The sequence below is a fragment of the Marmota monax genome, unplaced genomic scaffold, assembly GCF_021218885.2.
Source record: "Marmota monax isolate L192 unplaced genomic scaffold, Marmota_monax_Labrador192_F-V1.1 WCK01_AAM20220418_F8-fsc00012, whole genome shotgun sequence".
Classification (NCBI taxonomy): Eukaryota; Metazoa; Chordata; class Mammalia; order Rodentia; family Sciuridae; genus Marmota; species Marmota monax.
In genome coordinates, this window is record NW_026695227.1 from 32,517,427 (window position 1) to 32,542,108 (window position 24,682).

Genomic DNA, 24,682 nt, shown 5'->3' on the forward strand with positions numbered 1-24,682 from the left:
TAGTGTTATTATTCAGAGTATATTGGTCCCTTAGGAACTGGTGCTTTAATATGACCATGACAACAAGAAATCCATTTAATTTTTATATTGAAGTAGATATTAAAGATTTCACTGAAAACAAAACAGGTGAATCCAAAAACAGAAGAATAGTATAACTGAGGTTACCAAAAATCTCCATTATGACTTAGGTCAACACAGCAAGTGTTAAAAGAACATAGACAACTAAAAGGAACATATAGGCATTTGTCACTTGGGGGAATAGCTAAATTGAATTTTATTGAATTACAGATTGATATGAATCTGGGACAGTGGTTTTCATATTTTGTCATGAATAAGGATTACCTGGGAGCTGAGTGTAGTAGCCCATGCCTGTAATCCCAGCAGCTCAGGAGGCTGAGACAGGAGAATTATGAGTTCAAAGCTAGCTTCAGCAATTTAGTGAGGCCCTAAAGAACTAGTGAGACCCTATCTCTATATAAAATATTTAAAAAGGGCTGGGGATGTGGCTCAGTGATTGAGAGTCCCTGGGTTTTATCCCTGGTACAAAAAAAAAAAAAAAAATTACCCGGGGCTAGGGATGTAACTTAATGATAACACTTGTCTGACATTTCCTGGTTCAATCACCAATATTGGGGGAAAGAAAAAAGTTCATATCTCAAAAGTGCAGGTTCCTAGATCCCATTTCCAAAGCTTTCAGCTCTTAGCTTTGGGGTAAGCATAGAAATCTGCATTTTTAAGGGACATACCATGTGATTCTGATATAGGCTCTGCTCCGAAATTGACTAGCTACTTATGTTCTCTCTCTCATTTTTTTTTTTCTTCTTCCAGTTTGTTGGCTTGGCTTTGTAAATAGTTACTTCCTACCTATAAGGCCATGGAGTAAATAAAATTATGTTATTTAATATCTTTAAGATTATGGCTTGTGGAATTATGTTGAAAAGTCCTGAATTTCCCTTTCTTTCTTCAGGCAGTGCCCAGAAGGATACCAGTGTATGAAGGCAGGAAGGAACCCTAACTATGGTTATACAAGCTTTGACACTTTCAGCTGGGCCTTCTTGGCATTGTTTCGCCTTATGACCCAGGACTACTGGGAAAACTTGTATCAGTTGGTAAATAATACTTCTTTTTCTTTGGCAGTAGAGTCTACATGGGGCAGCGTGGGCTTGGGGGACGTTCTGTGTGAGTGACCTTTAGTGAAGATGTTAAACAGGATCTGAGGATGGCATTGCCCACCGTCCATTGCTTTATAATATTTAGAACTGGGAATTCTCTCAGTTCTCATCCCTATTTCTCAAATACTTAGTCATGTATAGTTGTAGAAGCTTGTAGCACTGTTAGCTTTTGCCTGGCTTGGGAATCTGCTGTCTATACTTAATTCCTATTGTTTTACCACTTGCAGTGTGGGTTTCAGGGCTTAGGACATCTGTTTAAGAAATACTAAATACCTGTTTGTGTAAGATGAAATTTTTATCCAAAAGGGCTTTGGAGTTTAAATATGTCAGCATTTTTGAGATTTATAATATACTTGGACTTGTTCAAACAGATTGTAATGGTAGAGATAAGGTCAGTCTCATTCCATCAGGCCATATTGATGACTAAACACATTGTATAATTTTGCTAGTTGTAGGGTAGATTTATGCTAAGGGTCTTTCGGCTTAGAAATTCCACAACAGTCCATTGGTTTTTTTTTGACTCTGGCATTTGGTGATGCCAGTTTGTTTAAGAATAAAAAACGTGCCCTCCTCATGCATGAAGGATCCTCTTTCAGGGAAGCATCTAGTTCAAATCCCCAAATCAGTTCTTATTTTTCTGTTGGACAGTTCCCTCAGGTTTGACTCTTTCTTATGAAACATTTATGATTGACAATAAGTTCCTTTAAGTTTTGGGGATTGAAAGGATGAAAATGAAAACTCAGGAATAGTGGGTTTCATTTACATAACCTAAAACCCAATTGTTCTTTGATGTTCATTTGCTCACTGTTAGTGAAAGGAATAGGTCTAGGATCAATCCTCTTCCCTTTTTCTCTTTACCTCTCCAGTCCTTCATGTCATATTATTTTAGAACTAACTGATGAAGTAAAATATAATTCTTAATTCAGGATGTGTTTTCCTTAAACAAATGAATAAAGCATTGTTATATGAAAGGAGTTTATAGGAAGTATTTGGGAATGGAGAAAGATCCCTCATACACAAAATGGATAGGAGGAACTACTGCCACTTAGTGTGAGTTAAGCATAAGGAAATCCATTTGGCCACTGAGGATGTGTTTCTCTTCAGTAAGAAAGAGTACCACACAAGAAAGGACCGTCCTATTCAAATTGCAGATGGTGCCCCTACAGAGAAACTAGGCTCACAAGGTGTTTTCAGCCTACTTCATTTGATGCAAGTGACTCAAAAAAATGGTTTTATCTTTGCAGACCTTACGAGCAGCTGGAAAAACATACATGATCTTCTTTGTCTTGGTCATCTTTGTGGGCTCATTCTATCTGGTGAACTTGATCTTGGCTGTGGTGGCCATGGCTTATGAAGAGCAGAATCAGGCAACATTGGAGGAGGCAGAACAAAAAGAGGCTGAGTTCAAAGCAATGTTGGAGCAACTTAAGAAGCAACAGGAAGAGGCACAGGTGGGTGATTAATTTTTTGAAGCAGACCTTCCTGCCAAATCATAGAGATTAAGGCTCCATCTGATTGCCACTGCAATTGATCTTTCCTAAGTACATTATCAAATAGAAGTCATTGATCTAATTAAAATAACCCAAGTAACAACTGCAGATGGTTAATCCAATTATTCTTTTTTGTCTTAATGGCCAAATCGTTTGTTAATATGTTAATATGATCTTTTTTTTTTCCTTTTTCTTTTTTTTTTTTTTTTTTTTTTTTTTTGAGACAGGGTCTCACTCTGTTACCCAGGCTGACTTGAATTCCTGGGGTCAAGCAGTCCTCCTGCCTCAACTTCCCAAGTACCTGGGACTACAGCATGCATCACCATGCCTGGCTATTAGTATGTGTTAATATGATCTTTTGAAGATCTCATCTCTTCAGTGTTCAACTCGTTTGTTGACTGGGAAAAAAAAAAAAAAAGTAACCAGAGCAGTTCAAATAGTTCTTCATATAAGCATAGCCTCTTTTTTTTTTTTTTTAAATGTTTGGGATTCACCCCAGGGTCCTCCATATACTAAATATGATCTCTACCACAAAGCTGCACCCTCAGATCCCCTTCAGAGATACTCTATGGTCATAGAGTATTGTTTCCAATTTAAAAGGAGAAACAGGGGCTGGGGATATAGCTCAGTTGGTAGAGTGCTTGCCTTTCATGGACCAGACCCTGGGTTCAATCCCCAGCACCACACCAAAAAAAAAAAAAAAAAAAAAAAAGGAGAAATAGGCCAAATATTAAAAGTAAAACTTGAAAGTGACCTGTTACCCTAATAATTTATATACACACATGCTAGGTACAGTGGCACACTCCAGCAATCCCAGTGACTCAGGAGGCTGAGAAAGGAGGATCACTAGTTCAAAGCCGGCCTCAGCAACAGTGAGGCACTAAGCAACTCAGTGAGACCCTATCTCTAAATAAAATACAAAATCGGGTTGGGGATAGGAGTGGGGATTTGGCTCAGTAGTTGAATACCCCTGAGTTCAGGCCTGGTACCCCCGCTCTACCAAAAAAAGAATAAAACCCAAAGTTGTCACCATTGGGTTCTGATCCTATCACTTAAGGCTGTGTGCTAGATGACAGATTTGCCTAGATAACAGAGCCAGCTAGACCTAGCCATGGCCTCCTCTCTTCTCTGGCTATGGAATGGAAATTTGCTCCACACACTGGCTGGCTCAGGTGACCCTAAGTAATGCTTCTGAACCTATCTGTTACTGTGTCCCCTTTCTAGGCTGCCGCAATGGCCACTTCTGCAGGCACTGTTTCAGAAGATGCCATTGAGGAAGAAGGTGAAGATGGGGTTGGCTCTCCTCGGAGTTCATCCGAAATTTCTAAACTCAGTTCAAAGAGCGCCAAGGAAAGACGTAATAGGAGAAAGAAGAGGAAGCAAAAGGAACTCTCTGAGGGAGAAGAGAAAGGGGATCCTGAGAAGGTATTTAAGTCAGAGTCAGAAGATGGTATGAGGAAGAAGGGCTTTCGACTGCCAGACAACAGAATCGGGAGGAAATTCTCCATTATGAACCAGGTAAACTCTTTGTACTAGATCAGATAAGCCTAGAAATTCTGTTTTTTTGCTAATCCTGCTTGATTTTATTTCCTCTCTGGCTTCCCGACTTTCAAACCAATCCCTGCATCTTCAGTCCCCCCTCCTCCTATGCTCCACATTGCCCTCCCGTAGGAGGAAGCATTACCAGCATTGGGGATGGCTGTTCTCTAGTCCTGCCCTGCCTTCCCTGAGGTAAGCATCACCTCTGGTGGCCTTGCTTCACAGTAAAATGAATGTCCCACCAGCAAGCGTCAAGTTCTAAAAATATTAGGAGGAACTTTTCTTAGCAGTTGAGCTTCAGACATCTTTATTTAAGAATTGCATATAATTGTAGGTAATAATAATAAAAATAGTGGTGAAACTCTTTAGCATACCTTATTTCAGCTTGACAAGTTATAGTAATGAACTATCCTAGATATTCTAGACATATAGTGTTGTGCTGATAAGTTAGCCTGCCGAAGTCTGGCTGGGCACAAAATAACCGAGCCACCACACCGCCTTGTAGATTCAAACAATAACTCTTTATTCCCGACTCTCACCGGCTCTACACGCAGGTTCTGGGAAAATTCACCCTCCACCGGGCTCTGCATACCAAATACTCTCAGAACCCCGTGAGAACTCCACGGGAACTCCAGGAGCGGGCACCGAGGCAGCAGGATACACCCTATTCCCAGCAGGATCCACCCTAAACTTGGAACCACCCTATTCCCAGCAGGATCCACCCTAAACCCGGATCCACCCTAATCCCTGAGCAGGGTCACCTTTCAACTAAAACTCTCAAACATTCATGCAATATCACTGCAAATGACCTGGGTCCAAGGCAAGCCCATTTCCACAATGGAGAGTCCTCCCTCTAAGCAACATTGGGTAGACTGACAAGGAAATTGCCATGCGTCATTCCTACTTGGCTATGGCTCTCAGCATTAGCCAATAGTATATCAAAAGCCTCCCATTTTACACAACTTGGATTAATGAGGAAACTAAAAGAAAGAAAGGAAAGAGGATATATAATTGTTGATCATTCTACTACTATAAATATCATCATATGATAAATACCTTTGGGTTTTAAACATCACCACTTAGGGCATTAAGAATTAAAATTTCCCCATCTTAAAGAAATGCTAGAAAGTTTAAAGGTACAGAATAGATAACATTTACTGCACATTGCAATGTCTCCAGTGTCTCTCCCTGCCCCCTCCAGAGATAGTTCATTTAGCCACTTCTTGGTGTCTCTCACTTTCCATTCAGTCTTTGGCCAATCCTGTTCATTTTAACACAGCAAATCTCCCACCATCCCCTTCTTTCTATTCCTATTAATCTGTTTTTTTTTTTTTTTAATATGTGTGTGTATGTGTGTGTGTGTTGCTGGGGATTAAACCCAGGGCCTGTGCATGCAAGGCAAGCATTCACTGAGCTATATCCCCAGCCCCCGCTATTAATCTTATCTTAGTTCAGATTTTGGTTTTCCCTTTAGTCTTTCTCCCTCTCCTTATGGTATGTGCTATCAGCAGACCATTTCCTAAAATGTAGCTGTCGTTATTCAAGAAGCAAGCACTTATGGAGTTTCTACCACATATCAAGGATCCCAGAGACTAAGAGATGGTTTAAACATCATCTCTACCCTAAGGAGTTTACAGGACAGTGGGACAGCCTGATACACTAAAGAATTATTTATGTAATAGTTGGACAGTATCATTCCATAATTGAGATATACTGGGGGTAATTTGAAGAAAACAGGTCTGTCCCAACCTGAAAGTTCAGCTAAGATTTTCTAGGAAGATGAATTTCTGAATGAGGCTTACAGGATAAACAGGAATTGTTCAGGTGATGTATGTGTTTAGAAGTACATGTATGCTGATGAGGGAGAAACAGTAGACAAAATAAAGGATGTTCCAGGTTTGGAAAGAAAGTGTATTTTAATTTGTATACCCTAAGTTTGGATTATTTGTTGGATAACAAAATAGAATGGTCTTTTAGACACATGTATAGTCAAATGATGGCTCAGGGAAGAGGTCCTGAGCGAGAAGTGGTGATTGGAACCATGAAACTTGATGAGATCTCACTAACTGAATGTGTCAGGTAGACCAAAAACATGACCATTGGTGTTAATGGGAGTAGGAGATGGAGCTCATGAAAGAAAACAGATGATGACTGCTTAGAGGTGCCAAGAGAGCCAGGAGTTAATGAAACTAAAAGCAGAAGAGTTGGAGAGGGCAGGGAAGTGATCCAGGGGGTTGAAATTTAACAAAGATGCAGAGTGAGATTAGAATGTGAAGAGTCCAATGGATTTGATAATGTAAAAATCACTGAGGACTTTTAAAAACATATTTCAGTCAGAATGAGTGCCAGTCTGAATGGGAAGACAATGAGCATAGACTTCTTCCTTTTTGTTTTTAAAGAGAGAGAATTTTAATATTTATTTTTTAGTTATCGGCGGACACAACATCTTTGTTTGTATGTGGTGCTGAGGATCGAACCCGGGGCCGCACGCATGCCAGGCGAGTGCACTACCGCTTGAGCCACATCCCCAGCTTGAGCCACATCCCCAGCCTGAGCGTAGACTTCTTATGCAAACTTCTTTGAAGGATTTAGATGAAAATAGCACTTTTATCATCTGTGAGGGAAAAAAACAGAAGATGGAAAGGTAGGATTAGAAAATGGAGTAGAATAGAGTAGAAATGAAGTACAATCTTGAAAGATGGGCAAATAGATATGGTCTTTAACAGAAAAAGGGCATCTCATCCTCTGAAACCTCAGGAAAATAGAGAATGTTGAGGTACATAAGTTTGTGGACAGTGTATAAGAAGTTGAAAAAAATGATCCCTCTAATTTTTCCATAATGAAGATAATTTAAAATGTATTGAAGGAAACGAGGAGTTGTGGGCTAAAGAAAATATCAACAGTTCCAAATAGTTATTAAGAAGAGTGGGAGAGGGTATTCCCTTAATCAGATTTATTCTATTTGCTAATAAAGTTCCAACTCTTTAGCATGGAGTTCAGAGCATTCCTCTCCCTTTATTAGGGACACAGTTTATCTTTTAAGTTTCCAGTCAGTGTGCCCCATCAAGCTTCTAGTATTTAACCCAAAATGAACTACCCAGTACTCCTGATGCATAATGTTTGTTTTCTACCCTCTATGGTTTACTCTAAAAAGGCCCACTCTAAGATGTCCCATTTTTCCATCTCTGAATTCCACATCATAATTATCTTTTACCTCTTTTCTCAAGAAACCTTCCCTGACCTCCTCATTCCCTAAGGGAAATTTTCATTTCATCTTTTCATCATGTTTTATATGTCCCTCTCTGCTTGTTGATTTTTTTACTGTATGTGTACTCTGTATACATATTTATTTATGTTCATATCTTCTTTTCAAAGTCCTGCAGTCAAGCTCTCCTTCTTTACACATAGCTAGCATTCAAATATTGTTTGACAAATGATTGTAGGACTTTAAAAATTTGGTTTAACCCCTTCTGGGACTTCTTTATGGCTGGGAGCCAACTGCCTCACCTTCACAGCACATTTCTCCTAGTTTGGCCTCTCTTAGGGAGCTTTGTTATAATCCTAGCCTTGTCTTAAGAGCCATCACTGAGCTAGTTAATGAATACCTTAGCACTGGTAGCACTGACTATTGAATAGTCTCTGATTAATCTATAGGCTTTAGCACAGAGCTGCGGTGATTACTCCCTGGCTCAAAAAATAAAACTGGGATTCTGAGATATCCTGCTTTACATGAAAATGTTCACTTCTTCTAATCCCCCTCTTTGAAAGAAAGAATATATATAGATTCCTAGAGGCCATATCAGACTGCCAAGACTTGCTTAGATATCCCACAGGGTAGCAATATTCTTTTTCCAGGGGCTGGGGTTGTGGCTCAATGACAGAGTGCTTACCTAGCATGTGTGAGGCACTAGGTTCAATTCTCAGCACCACGTATCAATAAATAAAATAAAGGTTCATTGAGAACTAAAAGTTTTTTTTAAAAAAAGTAATATTCTTTTTCCCCATGACTCTACTGCAGTTTGTCTGATTTTATTTGAAAGAATGAGGAAACTGAGGCCTAGAGATTTAGTTACTTATCCAATGTTGTATAGTTAGTAGGTTTTAGAGCCAAGATTTGAATCCAGGCCCATCTACTCCAGAATTTGTGCTTCTGACTACCTCTTCCCTCACCTATAACCACATATATGATCATCTATCTCTTACAAATGAATTTGGTGTTGGTTTCCCACAGCAGTTCAAATGTATGTCACTTTCCTTTACATCCTCATATTCTGAGATTGTCTACTGCCCATTCATCTCTTACCTATTTCTCTATATTTTTAAGATGCAGGACAGTTTCTAAGTATTAGGATGAGTTTATATTTCCAAATTAATTTATTCTGTTGGCAATAGTTCTCAAATTTTTTGGTCTGAGGACTCCTTTATATTTCTATACCTATTTTTTTTTTTTTGGACCACCCTTTTATATCTCTAAAAACTGAGGACCATAGGAACTTTTTTTAATGTACCTTTAATTTGTCTTATTAGAAATTATAACTAAGAAATTTTAAAAATATGTACTAATTTATTTAAAAATAGGGATTAAAAAGGCTGAATGTTCTCTCTGATATGCAGGTACTAATACACAATAAAGGGTTAGGGTGGGAAGAATAGAAGTTCATTGGATTAGACAAAGGGGAATGAAGGGATGGGAGAGGGAATGGGAATAGGAAAGATAGTAGAGTGAATTGGACATAACTTTCCTATGTTCATATGTGAATAAACGACCAGTGTAATTCCATATCATGTACAACCACAGGAATGGGAAGTTACATTCCATGTATGTATAATATGTCAAAATACACTCTATTGTCGAATATAACTAAAAAGAACAAACAAAAAATTTAAAATATAGGGATTAAATCCATTAATAGTTAATTTAAATTATATATTTTTTTCTAAAAATGAACTGTTCCAAAACAATAAAAACAGAAATGGGAAAAGTGGTTTCATTTATATTTCTGCTGTTCTCTTTAATCTGACGTTTAATAGAAAACAGCTAGAATATCATACCTGCTTCTGCACGCATTTAATCTGTTGCTATATATACATTTTTTGTTAAAGTATTTAAAGGAAATTCAATTTCATAAAAATATGTAGTTGGAAAAGGGAGGGATGTCATAATAGCCTTTTCAGGTCATGAATGTTCCTTCTCAGTTCTGTTCCCAAACTTAACAATGGCAATTTTTTCAATAGTTGCAGTGTAAAATTTGAAACTACATGGTGACTTCATACTCTGCTCTATTAAAATCCTTTGCTTTGTTTAGCACCATAAATCTTTAACCTGTGAATGATCTGTAGCATCATGCATTGATTGATCAATTGGGAAATTTTGGTTCACTGAATCATACAAATCTTCCAAATACTGATATACAATATTAAAAATCATATTCATTATTATCACTGCTTTTTGCAAAAGAAAAGTCTTTTATTGTGACAGGCCTACTGTGTTCACTATATGCTTGTGAGAAAATGAGAGCCATAGAGGCAGATATTATCTCAGCATTATCATGAAATGGCTTTGACCTCATTGGCCCCCCTAAAAGGGTCTCAGGGACCACCAGAAGTCCCCAGACCACACTTAAGAATCAGTGCTATTATTACTAGAATTCTAGACCAAATGCCCAACTCTGGGAGTCCCAAGAAATTAAGTCTGGCCAAAAAACAAAGAGAAAAAGTAATGGTAAAAACCGGGAGAGGGGAGCTGGGGTTATGGCTCAGCAGTAGAGTGCTTGCCTCGCACATGCAAGGCCCTGTGTTTGATCCTCAGCACCACATAAAAATAAGTAAACAAAATAAAGTTATTGTGTCCAACTATAACTACAAAAAATTAAAAACAGGAAAGGAACGTTAACCAGTGTGGCCACATTGGGTAGCAGAGTGAGATCAGGAGTCTCATCCCTGTCTTCTGAGTGCCGACATGAGCTTTAGGATTAAATAGAGGAAGAATTGGGATAGGGGGAGTAGAAGATATGCATAATTTAATAGTCTTAGTCAAACTGATCTGGTTGTTCATTATTTTAGTTCTGGTTTTGTGAGGCAGCTCTGATCCTTATTGCTTAAGGGGACAATCTCCATTTGCTGCTCAGGGTGTTTATCTATCAGACCTGTGATCCTGGAGGGAGGCAATTTAATTCCCATGAGATAATTGCTCCTGCTTAGGGGGGCAGTTTTATCCTGGGGTGATCTACCTGAAAGGTTCTGTTGTTCCTAGGAGCTGTAGGGCAATGACTGGAGACTTCTAGGTATCACTCCAGAAGTGTGGAACCAGGGCATTGTAAAAGCTGGCAATTGAATGCCCCTACAAACCTTCAAAATATCTTAGTTATTCTTATCCTGGTGTACTCAGTCTTGAAGAGGGACAAGATAGATTAGGTTAATTTAGGGCTAATAAGCCTTGTTATTATGTTTTAAAATGAATACTCTGTAAATGATAAAGATGCCTTTATGCAGAGCTGAGCAGGAATCTGAAAACAGATACAAATGAAGGCAGGGATGTCAATTTTTACCCTACTTTTTAGTTATTCCTTGGGCATTTGCAGGTCCAAATGAAGAAGCAATACTTTTAGCAAAAGCAGCTTCTAATTCTCTGTTATATTATATTAGAAAGAAATGTGAATTAAAAATGAAATATGGCATGGAAATAGAACATTGAAAATCACCCATTTGTCAGATTCTAAATATCCAAGTTGTTGTAGACCTGTGGGTGCCCTGAAATCCCGACAGTCGATTTTTCTGTGAGATCTGCTCCCTCAAATCCTGAACACCTCAAAGCCATTCTTCTAAGAAGTACATAGACCTAAGGTGATCTCTTTAATTAGCTGTGTTGTGACCATCTGAAAAGGACCAAAAGGATCTAGTTGGTTGGCAGGAAAGATTTTGAAAACAAGAAGTAAGATCTAATCATCTCATAAATCTAACTCGATTCCAGGAATTAATAGAGTGATAAGTCCTCAGACATAATTAGTATTTCATTAAACAAAATTTAATTTTATCTTCAAACAAATGAAACCTCTTTTCCTTGGTTGGGGACTAATGTATAGGGTAGTGTCAGCACCCATATTGGCTGAATATAAAATATGGGTTCAATCCAGGTGACTTACTTGCAGTGTATAATTGAAATACTTGTTAATTAAGCTAAATGTTGTATCTCATATGCAAAATAGCCCACGAGATATAAAGATGATCAGGCAATATGCTCTTCCATAGTTGAAAATGGAGTGTGCACTGGAAATGGAGAAAATAAAGTCCTGAAGGCAGGGTGACTGTATGGCCGGGTGTGTGAGGGGAAATAGTGAAAGATAAAATGTAATAAGTAAATTGGAATCAGAGTTGGAAGGGTCTTGATTTCACTTCTTAGGACATGGAGTGATGGTTTTAAGGATGATTGTGGAATTTAACAAAGACACACCAAAATGTCTGAGTCCTTTTTTTCCCCTAGTCATTTTTCTCTCCAGTGAGGCCCTCAGGGTAATATAAGTTCCTAATCTGTTAACATCTAGACCTGTACCCTGAGTGTTCTATGTCACATTGCCTTTTTTTTAATGTTTTTTTTTTTTTTTTTTTTTTTTTTTTAAAGACAGGATCTTACTAAATTGCTGAGACTAGCCTTGAATTTACAATCTTTCTGTCTCAGCCTCCCAAGCCACTGGGATTATAGACATGTTGCCACTAGAACTTCATACTTGCTTTTGAGCATGCCTTTCATATGTAGATCAACAGATCCAGAGCTCATACCCCAAGTCATCTCCTGTCTAACTCAAAAAACAAGCCAGTATTTCTCTTGCCCCAAACCACCCAGGGTCAGGTACTAGATACCAAGTATCACTTCTATAATCCAAACCCCTCTAAAATTATTGACTGTCCAGTCCTAAAGTTATCTGTTCTGCTTCACTCATTCCTGGAGAATCAAACTACAATAAAGGCTCTGGACTATGCTTTCCCACTCAATCCTGCCTCCTAGCCATCCCTGACACTTTACACATGGTCCTCCGTGGTGTGGCATGGCCACCTTTCTTGGGAGTTGAGAAATAAACTCTTCCTCTGTACCTGTGCATCTTAAGGTACCATCTCCAGCTTTAGAACAGTGAGTGTGTCCCAAACTGTGCTGAAGGACTAATTTCTATTTTTTCCCTATTCTTCATAAACTGATACCATTATAAAATATAATAACAATGAATTTCTGGAAAAGTCATCACATTCTTAAATGTTATGACTATGTTAATTGCTATAAAAATTTCTAAATGTTTCTCTCAGTTTCTTTGCTTGTCTCTTTGCAAACCAGTAACACATCTTATACTAGCATTGATCTTTGAATCACACTTTGAATAGAACTGGTTCAGGGGAATGACTCAATGACTCAATGGGGATGCCTAAACAAGAGAGGAGTAGTAAGGCAGAGGAGGCCCCCATCTCTTTACCAATCCAACAACATAGGAGAAAGCATAAGATTGGCCAGGCACATGCCCTTGTGACAGCGAGTCAGGCTTTACTCATAACAAGACCCAGCCACCATTCTGGAATCTACTAGTGTACTTCCTCCTCTCTGAAGCCAAGATGCTACAGAACAAAATAAACCGGGGTGATGAGAGATGTTCTTACCTGCAGCCTTTTTCCTAGAGGCCTTTGTATAGCCTATGGCATGTGTTTAACAGTGAACTTTATATAAATGACCTAATAATAATGGTTTAGAGCCTAGGCAGGAAAATACTACATAATAAATGAAAAAATAAAATAAATAAATAAACACAGGTGAGAGAATGGAGCCATGATAAAAGTAGAATTCTCCAAAGAAAATGTACTGATCTGGGGATGGGGACTTTGTACGTTATAGGAAGAGGTAGAAACTGAAAGCCTTTTGAGTGTAGAACTAGAAATTGAGTTCTATACAACACAAAGACAAGGACATAAATACTAAAAAGGGTCCCACAGCCTTTCCAATGTTATTATCAAAAGTATTATCAAAAAAAGGTTTCTTTAAGCACTTACAATATATGCTCTATATTGGCACAGTGCCTGCTCTTAACTTCTACAATGTAGTCTTTTTTTTTTTTTTTCTCCCCACTGGTGATTGAACCCCGGGGTACTTTTCTACTGAGTTACATCCCCAGCCCTTTTTATTTATTTATATATTTTTTTGTTTTGAGACAGGGTCTTTAAATTACTGAGGGTCTCGATAAGTTGCTGAGACTGGAGTTGGACTTTTGAGACTCTCCTGCCTCAGCCTCCTGAGTCATTGGGATTATAGGTGTGCCACCACACGTAGCAAGGGCAGTTAAGACCTAAAAACTCTTAAAATCCTACATACTTTTAAGCTGTTGTGAAGCTCCTTCAAAGTCCTAATTGGACAAAACTAAGTATCTCAGGGTAGCAAGGAGGATTGTCTAATAGCAGTCATTTTTCAAGTTTCTTTCTCTTAGGGCAGTGGTCTTCAAAATGGGCTTATATCCTCTTGGGGCACTTGAAGACTTTCCAAGCACAATTTTAAGGAACCCAATTTCCAGACCTTTAGCACACAACTACCTGAGATCAACCCTGTGGTTAAAAATCACACTGGTTCTCTTTTCCCACTTCCCTTTTCAGAAGTACTCTCCTTCTTATTCATCCCAAATTTTATGTGGTTCATTTCTCTGAGGTATAAAAGTCTTTGGGATGCCAAGTAAGAGGACAGTTGAAAATATTACTGTCTATGAATTTTTCTTTAGGGACCTTAAATTCACCATAAGGCTGTCTGAATTTATCTATATCTTATATTTTTGTTAAAAATAAAGCAGTTATGGGCTAGGATTGTGGCTCAGCAATAGAGCACTCCCCTAGCATGTACAGGGCCCTGGGTTTGATCCTCAACCTCATAAAAATAAAAATAAAGGTACCGTGTCCAACTACAACTAAAAAAATAAATATTTAAAAAAATAAATAAAGCAGTTATAATCAAGGGTGTCGGGCTGTTGTAAATTCAGGATAGGATAACTGTCACTGGGGTACATTTATTTAAAATGAAAAAATGAGGTCATGCTTTTTCAAAATGAAAATAAGTCTAATCTAGCCTGCTACTTTGACATTGAGGGCTACTAGCTTTATCAATTAAATCATGTGGTGAACGCTCTCATAAATGAAATGAGCCAAATCTTTCTTTCACTCTAAAGTTTTGTGTGATAAGATAGAATCATTTTATTGCAAAATGTGGCAGATGACATAAAGAAATTAACAGTGTTTTAATTATTCCAAACTTTTCAAGTGGGTTAAAAAAGGTGTCTTTAAGGAAAAGAGTAACTCATGTAATTATTAGTAAATAATAAATCCTTTTTGGAATACTTCTGACAACTAGGTAAAAAATCCTGTGGCAAGTTTGGTTTTCAGTTTTTTGCTTTCAACAAAATTAAAAGAAGACCCGATTGATTTGTTAAGTGATAGATCATTATGATGAAATTTGCTGATAGTTTGCTACATTAATTTTTGCATATAATTTGGAAAGAGTTTAAGAATTAAGTGATATTACTATAACAAAATTGTTCCTTTCCAAGATAATATTTGTATGAATAAGATTTCTCAGGATTTAAAATCTATTACTAGAAAAGAGGGGGAATTGATGGTGAGCCATGTGTCATTCTAAAAATAAGTATTAAAACAAATAGTGAAGCCCCAGTTTTATGAAAATCCACAAAGCCAGCCTCAGCAATTTAGTGAGGCCGTAAACAACTTAGTGAAACCCTGTCTCAAAATAATAATAAATAAGTAAAAAGGGCTGGGGATGTAGCTCAGTGGTAAAGCACCCCTTTAATCAATCTCCAATTCTAAAAAATAAAAAATAAAAATAAATAATAAAAATTTTAAAAATGAATAAATTCATCTATCTCATTAAACATTTTAATGAAATTTTCTGTTTAAACTAATTTATTATAAAATATGTAATATATTTGTGTAGCTTGATCAATTATATTCATAAGAATTATAATAACAATGCAGGAAATGTTATTTTTAAAGATTTTAAGGGTCACAAGAATTTTAAGTGATGGTTTTACTTGAAAAATGCGAATGTAGAGAATTATGTAATTTACAATTATTTAATCTGGGAATTATATAATTTACAGCTATTTAAATTTCTGATTAAAAAAATGTTGTATTGACTCTAAAATGAGGCAAGAGAGGGCATGCATAATATTCAACTAAACTTAAAGGCCCTGAAGACCACTATAGAGTAGTACTCACGGAGGGAATAGTAAGTGGTATGGGCACTTTTCAAGTTCTCTCTGTGTGGCATTAGAGTTTAACTTGAATAAGCGGAAGGGCACACTCACCCTCGTGAATCTTAGTGAACATAAGAAGTACACACAGTGATGTGCTTCCCAATGGATCAGCCACCTAAAATGTGAGATAACAAGCCTCATAGCCATACATTAGTGAACAGCGAGTAGAGTTTCTAGATGATTAGCTGGTCAGACAGAGGAGTGTCTCAGAGGGTATGGAGGAGGGGAAGTAACAGTGGATGATGGAGTTGTGGAAATACAACATGCAACATTACTCTAGGGAACATTGCATTCTGATAAGAGAGCTTCCAGGGTGGGGTTTGGGCGGGCAGCACCACTGTCTTGGCTTATCCTGTAAGGGATCCCAGCCCAACTCATGCTTCTCTTTCTTTTTTCTTCCCCCTTCAGTCACTGCTCAGCATCCCAGGCTCACCCTTCCTCTCCCGCCACAACAGCAAAAGCAGCATCTTCAGCTTCCGGGGCCCTGGGCGGTTCCGAGACCCAGGTTCGGAGAACGAGTTTGCAGACGACGAGCACAGCACCGTGGAGGAGAGCGAAGGCCGCAGGGACTCGCTGTTCATCCCCATCCGGGCCCGGGAGCGTCGCAGCAGCTACAGCGGCTACAGCGGCTACAGCCAGGGCAGCCGCTCCTCGCGCATCTTCCCCAGTCTGCGGCGCAGCGTGAAGCGCAACAGCACCGTGGACTGCAATGGCGTGGTGTCGCTCATCGGCGGGCCGGGCTCGCACATTGGCGGGCGGCTACTGCCAGAGGTGAAAATAGATAAGGCAGCTACCGATGACAGTGTAAGGAAGTACACACAGTAGATGAGGCTAGGCATGGCAGTCTCTAGCTCCCTTCCCCTCTTCCCGCCCTGCCCTTGGCACAGGTCTCTCAATCCCACCCTTATTAATACCCGCTGTCTTTTTGTTCTCTCCCTCCTAGTTCTCTCTCTTCAGTCCTGCCTCTGTTACCCTGTTTTCTCCTTTCCTTTATTTTTTTCTCCATCTGCCCTCCAACTTTCTTCCTTGTTTCTGACTCCCTTTACCATCTTTTTATCTTACTTGTTTCTCTCCATTTTTGCAAGTCTGTCTGCCCATCTGTTCCCCTCCCCCTACCTGCATTAACTGACTGCCCGATGGAATGAGAATGCCAGAGTGCCACCACCAATGACCAAGTCTGACAAGTCTGAGCCGGTTTGGAACCACCATTGCTTCTCCCGCATTCCAACTTCCTCTCTCCTCCTAGGGAAACAGCTTGAAATTTAAAAATCTTATTCTTTCTATTTAAGAAAAAAAAAAGTAATATAGTTTTGAATAATGTTTTATCTCCTGAGATGTGATTTTTTCCAAAGAGGCATGTTCATGTGGGATGCTGGGACCAGAGGTATATACAAGGAGAAAAGCTAGGCAAGGAGCGGTTAAGACCAGTAGGATACTGGACCTAGACTCTTAGAAGACATTGAAATGGAAATAAGTCAAAGGAGGAAAAAGTGGGGGGTTGGGGCGAGAACACACAGTGTATGGGGAAGGAAGGAGAAGGGAATCAAAAGATGAATTTTAAATGTAATCAAATGTCAGGCTCTGGAGGAGTTGCATGTAATAGCTACACAAAATGACTTGTCTGTGGGGTTCCAATAGTGACCCCCTCTTTGGAAAATCCATCTCTTAACCTTACTTTAAATTCTAAGCTGTTTATACCTTTTATTTTTTTTAGTTGAAATTATTATGACCTTGGTGATGCTTATCCTTTCTACCTCTAATTCCTTAACTTTCCTTGATGCTTTCTTAGCTGGTATAAGCTCTTGATATAAGCTTTTATATTGTTCTAACTTCAGTGTCCTCTAACACAGCATGAAGATAGCTAGCCCTTTAATCAGCATGATGCATGTATGGAGGAAATCTGGATAATCATAGAGGAAATCTTTCAGAGTGATTTGTCTTTTTAGCATGTTAGAGCAGTTATTGACCGTACATAAAAATTCAAAAGGCAGTTTGGATGTGTTTGAGATTCACTCATCTCCCCCTGCCCTATTATCTTAAAAGCAGAATATTTCCCCCTTATATTTATACTTTTTAAAAAGCTACAAATTACTTTTACATGCATTATTTACTTTCTTCTAAGCAAAATTTCTGTAAGTAAGCTGGGCACGGTGATGCATGCCTATAATCCTAGCAGCTCCAGAGGTTGAGGCAAGAGGTTCGTGAGTTCAAAGTCAGCCTCAGCAAAAGCAAGGCACTAAGCAACTCAGTGAGACCCTGTCTCTAAATAAAATACAAAATAGGCTGGGGATTGTAGCTCAGTGACCTAGTGCCCCTGAGTTCAATGCCTGGTACAAAAAAAAAAAAAAAATCTATAAGACTGAAAGAGATTAAGATTACTTTTTTTAAATTTTTTTTTTATTTTTTAGTTTTCGGCGGACACAACATCTTTGTATGTGGTGCTGAGGATGGAACCTGGGCCGCACACATGCCAGGCCAGCGCACTATCGCTTGAGCCACATCCCCAGCCCTAGATTACTATTTTTAAAATGAGAAACAGGTTCAGAGAATTTGTGTTCCTTTAGGTTATACAACTCATCAGTGATAGATCCAAAATCTCAGACCCTTTAGAAACCCCAATCTGCTGTTTCCCAATTAATTTTAATGTCTTCTCTGTATAGTCACTGGCCATCACTCTTCTGGAGATTTGTTTATTTAAGATCAACTACAATGGGAATAGCAGTAGTAGTAGTGACTGCAGAGTTCTCCCTAAAACCAGAGTGTTGGCAAAAACAACTGTTATAGATGATTATATTTACATTTAATTTTTATTTCATTTTCACTAATTCTGTATCTAGTTGAATATTTTTGGCTCCACAATTATAGGGATAATTCTATTCTCTGAAAAAAGCAAGAGCTGACATCATTGGAGAGTGAGGGGTAGTTCAGCATGACAGTACAGTGGAGATAGTTCAAATATTTAGAGCTAAATTTGACTTTAATGTCCTGGCAGTTTTAATCTAACATTTTAGCCCAAATAATACAACTTATACACTAGATACAAAGTTAGTGAAAATTAAATAAAAATAAATGTAAATATAATCATCTGTAACATATAATCGTCTATAACATTTGTTTTTGCCAACTCTCTGGTTTTAGGGGGAACTCTGCAGTCACTACTACTGCTAATTCCATTGTTGTTGATCTTAAATAAACAAATCTCCAAATAAATCTGTTCTTTTTTTGCTGAGGAGATGAGAGAAGGTATCTAGAAAGGATCTTCAAAGTCAGGTGATCAGGTTTGGGGTTTTTGTTTTTGTTTTGTGACTTCTGTCACACTGGTGGCTATGGAATATAAGACTTTCTGTACTACCCTACACTGTGGCCTACAGAACTATGCCTTTGCGTTTGTGGGACGCGTACATACTCTGCACCCCATATGCACTTAGGAGATTTTCTTTGGTGGTCCCAAGTGATGATGGTGACAGAACTGGTCCAGGACCAGGAGGCGAGACCTCAAAGTGGCAGAAAGGTATAGTAGGCAAGAGCATATCATTCCCAAGAGTTTCATAACTAGGAAAAACTCTTTTATTAGAAGTCATAAAGAAGCTGTTATGGCTAGTCATAATTTATGCTATAGGCCCAAAAGAACAAAACAAGCAAAAGAGGATACCTAGTCTATGTAGTATGAGATCAAATCTATATAAAGACAAAATACATAGAAAAAAAAAAGACTAAAAGTTAGCAGTAGTTGCCCTTGAAAGGAAAAATTACTAGTGACCTTTTTCTTTCTTATGCTTTTCTTTCCAGTTTTCTACAGTGGGCTTAATAACTATAGCTATCCCAGGCTGAGTTCTTACTACAGTGTGCTAAGCACTTTGTATATATGATTTTATTTAACTCTTATAACCACCCTACTCAGTAAGAAATGTCCTCCTCAGAGATTTAGTAACTTTAGTTAAGTTTTTATTTGAACCAAGGTTTTCCTAATGGCAAAAAGATCTTTCTGACAGCTTAAATATTAGCTCCTTTGAAAAGTAGGGTAAATAGTCATTTTCTTAAAAGGATACACTATATTAACACTTTTATGTTAATATTGTAAATTTTAATTATAGATCAGTGGTGAAGTACCTCTGGATTCAGTCCCCACTTCCAAAAACAAACAAACAAAAAACCTTTTAGGTCTTTATTAATTATGTGACTGTGATTGAATAGTGATGATTTTTTCAGAATTTGGGAATGTTTACTTTTGCTTTCTGCTAAAGCAGCAAATAAAGGAACTTTTTCCTGTTTCTCAATCTTTGGTTTGAGAAAATAGGACTCATAAAGAGAGCAGCTTCTGTCAGCAATCCAGAAACCACTCATAACTCAGATATCATATTGAGTCAAATGTGCTAGTACAATGCTCACAGCCCCACCTCCTGTGAGATAGGTACTGCTATTGTCTGCACTTTTGAGAAGGTAACCTAGGCTTAGAGGGAAAAAGTAATTTATCCAAGATTGCACAGTGAGCAATAAAGTTAGGATTTGAATCCAGGCATTCTAACCAGAGATTTAACCATTAACTGTTATACAGTACTAACTCTAAAGCCCAGTTTCTTCTTTTGCTCCATTTGTTCATATGTTCCTGGGAAAGTGATATCTCTAAATCCATTTTCTTTTCTGTTTAAAAAAAAAAAGTGGGGGAGGGATCAAAGGACATTTGCTGTAGGACTGTTGTGAAGTCTAAATAGAACATACAAATATGTGAAGTGTATTTTGTAACCCATTCTTGTAGCCTTTTGTTTCCTTATACTTTTATTATACTTTTGGATTTTTTTGTCCTGAGAATTTGAGAGTGGAATTTCTATAGCGTTGCTTGACTTGGAGAGAGTAGAGCTTCTTCTAGTATTCTAAAGATCCTTTGAGAAAGAAATTGTTGTATAATTATTGAAAAGCAGAATGCTATAAAGATTTTAGAAAGGCTTGAAAGGGATTAATGGCTAGATTCTAAGGACATGTCTAAAATCCTGTCGATTTTAGTTCCAAGAAAAATGACTGATAAATTTCTAGTTATGTATTTCCACGTGATAGCAATTTAGAATTAATAAGTTGAGCTTCCTTGGGCAGATCTATGGAAAAGTGGGTAGAATCTGCTGTCTGGACTGCTGCAGTTTAGGAAGTTGGAAGCCAGTAGCCAAATGCTCTGATAAACTTTGAATTTAGATTAAGAGAAACTGACTAATTTGTTTGTTTGTTTATTGGTGCTGGGAATTGAACACAGAGGGACTCTACCACTGAGCTACATTTTACATTTTTTATTTTGAGACAAAATCTTGCCAAGTTGTCCAAGTTGGCTTCAAACTTGCAATCCTCCTGCCTTGGCCTCCTAAGTCACTGGAAGTACAGATGGGCACCACTGTACCTGGTTTTAGCTTTTAAAGAACTTAATTAAGGTTCTTAGTTACTTCCTCTGTTACTGATAGTTTTACTCCAAGTCTTATAGGATGAATTAAGAAAAGACAGCTCCTGGCTTTAAATGGTTTTTAAATCTTCTCCATCCTCTCCAACAGCTCTCTCCCAGATGATAAGAATGGGTAGCTGAGCTCATAGCAGAGGTACATCTCCCAAAATCCCCAGCAGAGGTCTACTGCACAACTGCTTTACTTGGGAGAGTCTACTCCAGGTTTCTTCCCTTCTGTTGACTCAGTGGTCTGCTGGAATATGCAAAGTCAGCATTGCCAATAAGAATGTAAAATTGTACAGCCACTTTGGAAAATAGTCTGGCAGTTCCTCAAAAAATTAAACATAGGGGCTGGAGTTGTAGCTTAGTGGTAGAGCACTTACCTCGCATGTGTGAGGCACTGGATTCAATCCTCAGACCACATACAAATGAATAAAGATGTTGTGTCCATCTACAACTAAAATATGTATGTGTGTGTATATATATATATATATAAATTAAACATATGACACAACAACAGTTCTACTACTAGATGTATTCCCAATAGAATTGAAAATATGTTCTCACAAAAAAATTGTACATGAATACTCAAAATCATTATTCACAATAGTCAAAAAAAGTGCTCATCAGCTGATAATCATCTGAACAAAATGTGTTACATCCTTATTGTGGAACATTATTCAGCCATAAAAAGAAAAAAGTATTTAAGCATCAAGGATGAATAAATATTATTTTATTTACTAGAATAAATGCTATTCTAGATTATTTTTAAAAGATTATTTTCCTACTGTAAAGCATTTGTACATTCCTTATAAATTTTAAAATCATTTTATTAGTTTCTTCTGAAAAACTTAGAGTCTTGATAGATAAATTGAGGAGAACAGGCATATTAATTCTAATATCTTATAATCTATGAATGTGGTATTTTTCTTCATTTTTCTAGGTCTACTTAAATTTCTCTTAAGAAAAAGTTTGGCTTCCAGTAGGTCAGATTGCTCTCTCTAGTGACAACCCAGGAAGCTGAACAATAACAACCAGCCCCAAATGACCAGGACTTGAGTAATAACTGATAGGTCTCCTAATTTTTGTTCTCGTTTGCAACTTAGGACCAGAGAAAGCCAGCTCTGCACTCCTAATCAATCACCCAGGATATCTGCTTCTAGTTAGTCCACCTCCAGTTTCCCCATGCCAACAGCTTTCTCTAAAAACTAAGGCATATCTGAAACCTTCCCTTTTTCCCCTACAAAGATTTCCCACTCTTCCTGCCTTTGAATCTCTGCCAGAATGCAAGCAGTAGTGACTGATACCCTTGCTATAGAAAGCTCTAAATAAATAGCTTCATTTTTTCTTAATTGGTTGATCTTTGTTTATCTCAATATATATATATAACATTTCATAAATATTCACATACTCTGCCAACCATATTCTTTATAAAAGGTCACTGTGTGATCAGATTGCTACAGTACACTGAGTAATCCTCACCCAGAGTTACTGAAGTTGAATCAGTGCCTTGCTTGAAAATCAGTTGAGGGCTGGGGGTGTGGCTCAAGCGGTAGCGCCGCTCGCCTGAAAATCAGTTGATATATACATGTGGTTCTGAAATCTATTCTGTTCCCTTAATCTATGTGTCTATTCTTATGCCCATACATGTTTATCTTGTAATGAGTCTAAAATTGAGGCAGTTTTTAAAGATATTTAAAGGATAAAATTTTTTTTTAATTTTTATTGTTGGTTGTTCAAAACATTGCATAGTTCTTGACATATCATATTTCACACTTTGATTCAAGTGGGTTATGAACTCCCATTTTTACCCCGTATACAGGTTGCAGAATCACATCGGTTACACATCCACTGATTTACATATTGCCATACTAGGGTCTGTTGTATTCTGCTACCTTTCCTATCCTCTACTATCCCCCCTTCCCTCCCCTCCCCTCCCCTCTTCTCTCTCTACCCCATCTACTGTAATTCATTTCTCCCCCTTGTTTTTTTTTTTTTCCCTTTCCCCTCACTTCCTCTTGTATGTAATTTTGTATAACCCTGAGGGTCTCCTTCCATTTCCATGCAATTTCCCTTCTCTCTCCCTTTCCCTCCCACCTCTCATCCCTGTTTAATGTTAATCTTCTTCTCATGCTCTTCGTCCCTACTCTGTTCTTAGTTACTCTCCTTATATCAAAGAAGACATTTGGCATTTGTTTTTTAGGGATTGGCTAGCTTCACTTAGCTATAATCTGCTCTAATGCCATCCATTTCCCTGCAAATTCTATGATTTTGTCATTTTTTAATGCAGAGTAATACTCCATTGTGTATAAATGCCACATTTTTTTAATCCATTTGTCTATTGAAGGACATCTAGGTTGGTTCCACAGTCTTGCTATTGTGAATTGTGCTGCTATGAACATCGATGTAGCAGTGTCCCTGTAGTATGCTCTCTTTAGGTCTTTAGGGAATAGACCGAGAAGGGGAATAGCTGGGTCAAATGGTGGTTCCATTCCCAGCTTTCCAAGAAATCTCCATACTGCTTTCCAAATTGGCCGTACCAATTTGCAGTCCCACCAGCAATGTACAAGTGTACCCTTTTCCCCACATCCTTGCCAGCACTTGTTGTTGTTTGACTTCATAATGGCTGCCAATCTTACTGGAGTGAGATGGTATCTTAGGGTGGTTTTGATTTGCATTTCTCTGACTGCTAGAGATGGTGAGCATTTTTTCATGTACTTGTTGATTGATTGTATGTCCTCCTCTGAGAAGTGTCTGTTCAGGTCCTTGGCCCATTTGTTGATTGGGTTATTTGTTATCTTATTGTTTAATTTTTTGAGTACTTTGTATACTCTGGATGTTAAGGCTCTATCGAGGAGTAAAGATTTGTTCCCAGGATGTAGGCTCCCTATTTACCTCTCTTACTGTTTCTTTTGCTGAGAAAAAACTTTTTAGTTTGAGTAAGTCCCATTTATTGATTCTAGTTATTAACTCTTGTGCTATGGGTGTCCTATTGAGGAATTTGGAGCCTGACCCTACAGTATGTAGATCATAGCCAACTTTTTCTTCTATTAGACGCCGTGTCTCTGATTTGATATCAAGCTCCTTGATCCATTTTGAGTTAACTTTGGTGCATGGCGAGAGAAAGGGATTCAGTTTCATTTTGTTGCATATGGATTTCCAGTTTTCCCAGCACCATTTGTTGAAGATGCTATCCTTCCTCCATTGCATGCTTTTAACCCCTTTATCAAATATAAGATAGTTGTAATTTTGTGGATTGGTTTCTGTGTCCTCTATTCTGTACCATTGGTCCACCCGCCTGTTTTGGTACCAGTACCATCCTGTTTTTTTTTTTTTTAACATTTATAGTATGCCACATTCATTTCTTAGCCTTCCCACAGAAACGAAACTTTATTTATTTATTTATAAGAGAGAGAGAGAGAGAATTTTTTAATATTTATTTTTTAGTTTTCGGCGGACACAACATCTTTGTATGTGGTGCTAAGGATCGAACCCGGGCCGCACGCATGCCAGGCGAGTGCGCTACCACTTGAGCCACATCCCCAGCCCTACCATGCTGTTTTTGTTACTATTGCTCTGTAGTATAGTTTGAAGTCTGGTATCGCTATACCGCCTGATTCACACTTCCTGCTTAGAGTTGTTTTTGCTATTCTGGGTCTTTTATTTTTCCATATGAATTTCATGATTGCTTTCTCTATTTCTACAAGAAATGCCGTTGGGATTTTGATTGGCATTGCATTAAACCTATAGAGAACTTTTGGTAGTATCACCATT

General features: G+C 38.0%; 1 protein-coding gene across 7 annotated transcripts in view; it reads left to right on the plus strand.

Annotated features, from left to right (window-relative positions):
• Window positions 1-24,682, plus strand: part of Scn8a (sodium voltage-gated channel alpha subunit 8) — a 176,870-nt gene that overhangs the window by 86,456 nt on the left and 65,732 nt on the right. For all 7 annotated transcript variants that reach the window (XM_058576372.1, XM_058576371.1, XM_058576370.1 and 4 more), the window contains 4 exons: window positions 968-1,109; window positions 2,417-2,623; window positions 3,887-4,180; window positions 15,895-16,257. In XM_058576372.1, the coding sequence (XP_058432355.1) occupies window positions 968-1,109; window positions 2,417-2,623; window positions 3,887-4,180; window positions 15,895-16,257 (1,006 nt within the window). The remainder of the gene's footprint in view (window positions 1-967; window positions 1,110-2,416; window positions 2,624-3,886; window positions 4,181-15,894; window positions 16,258-24,682) is intronic.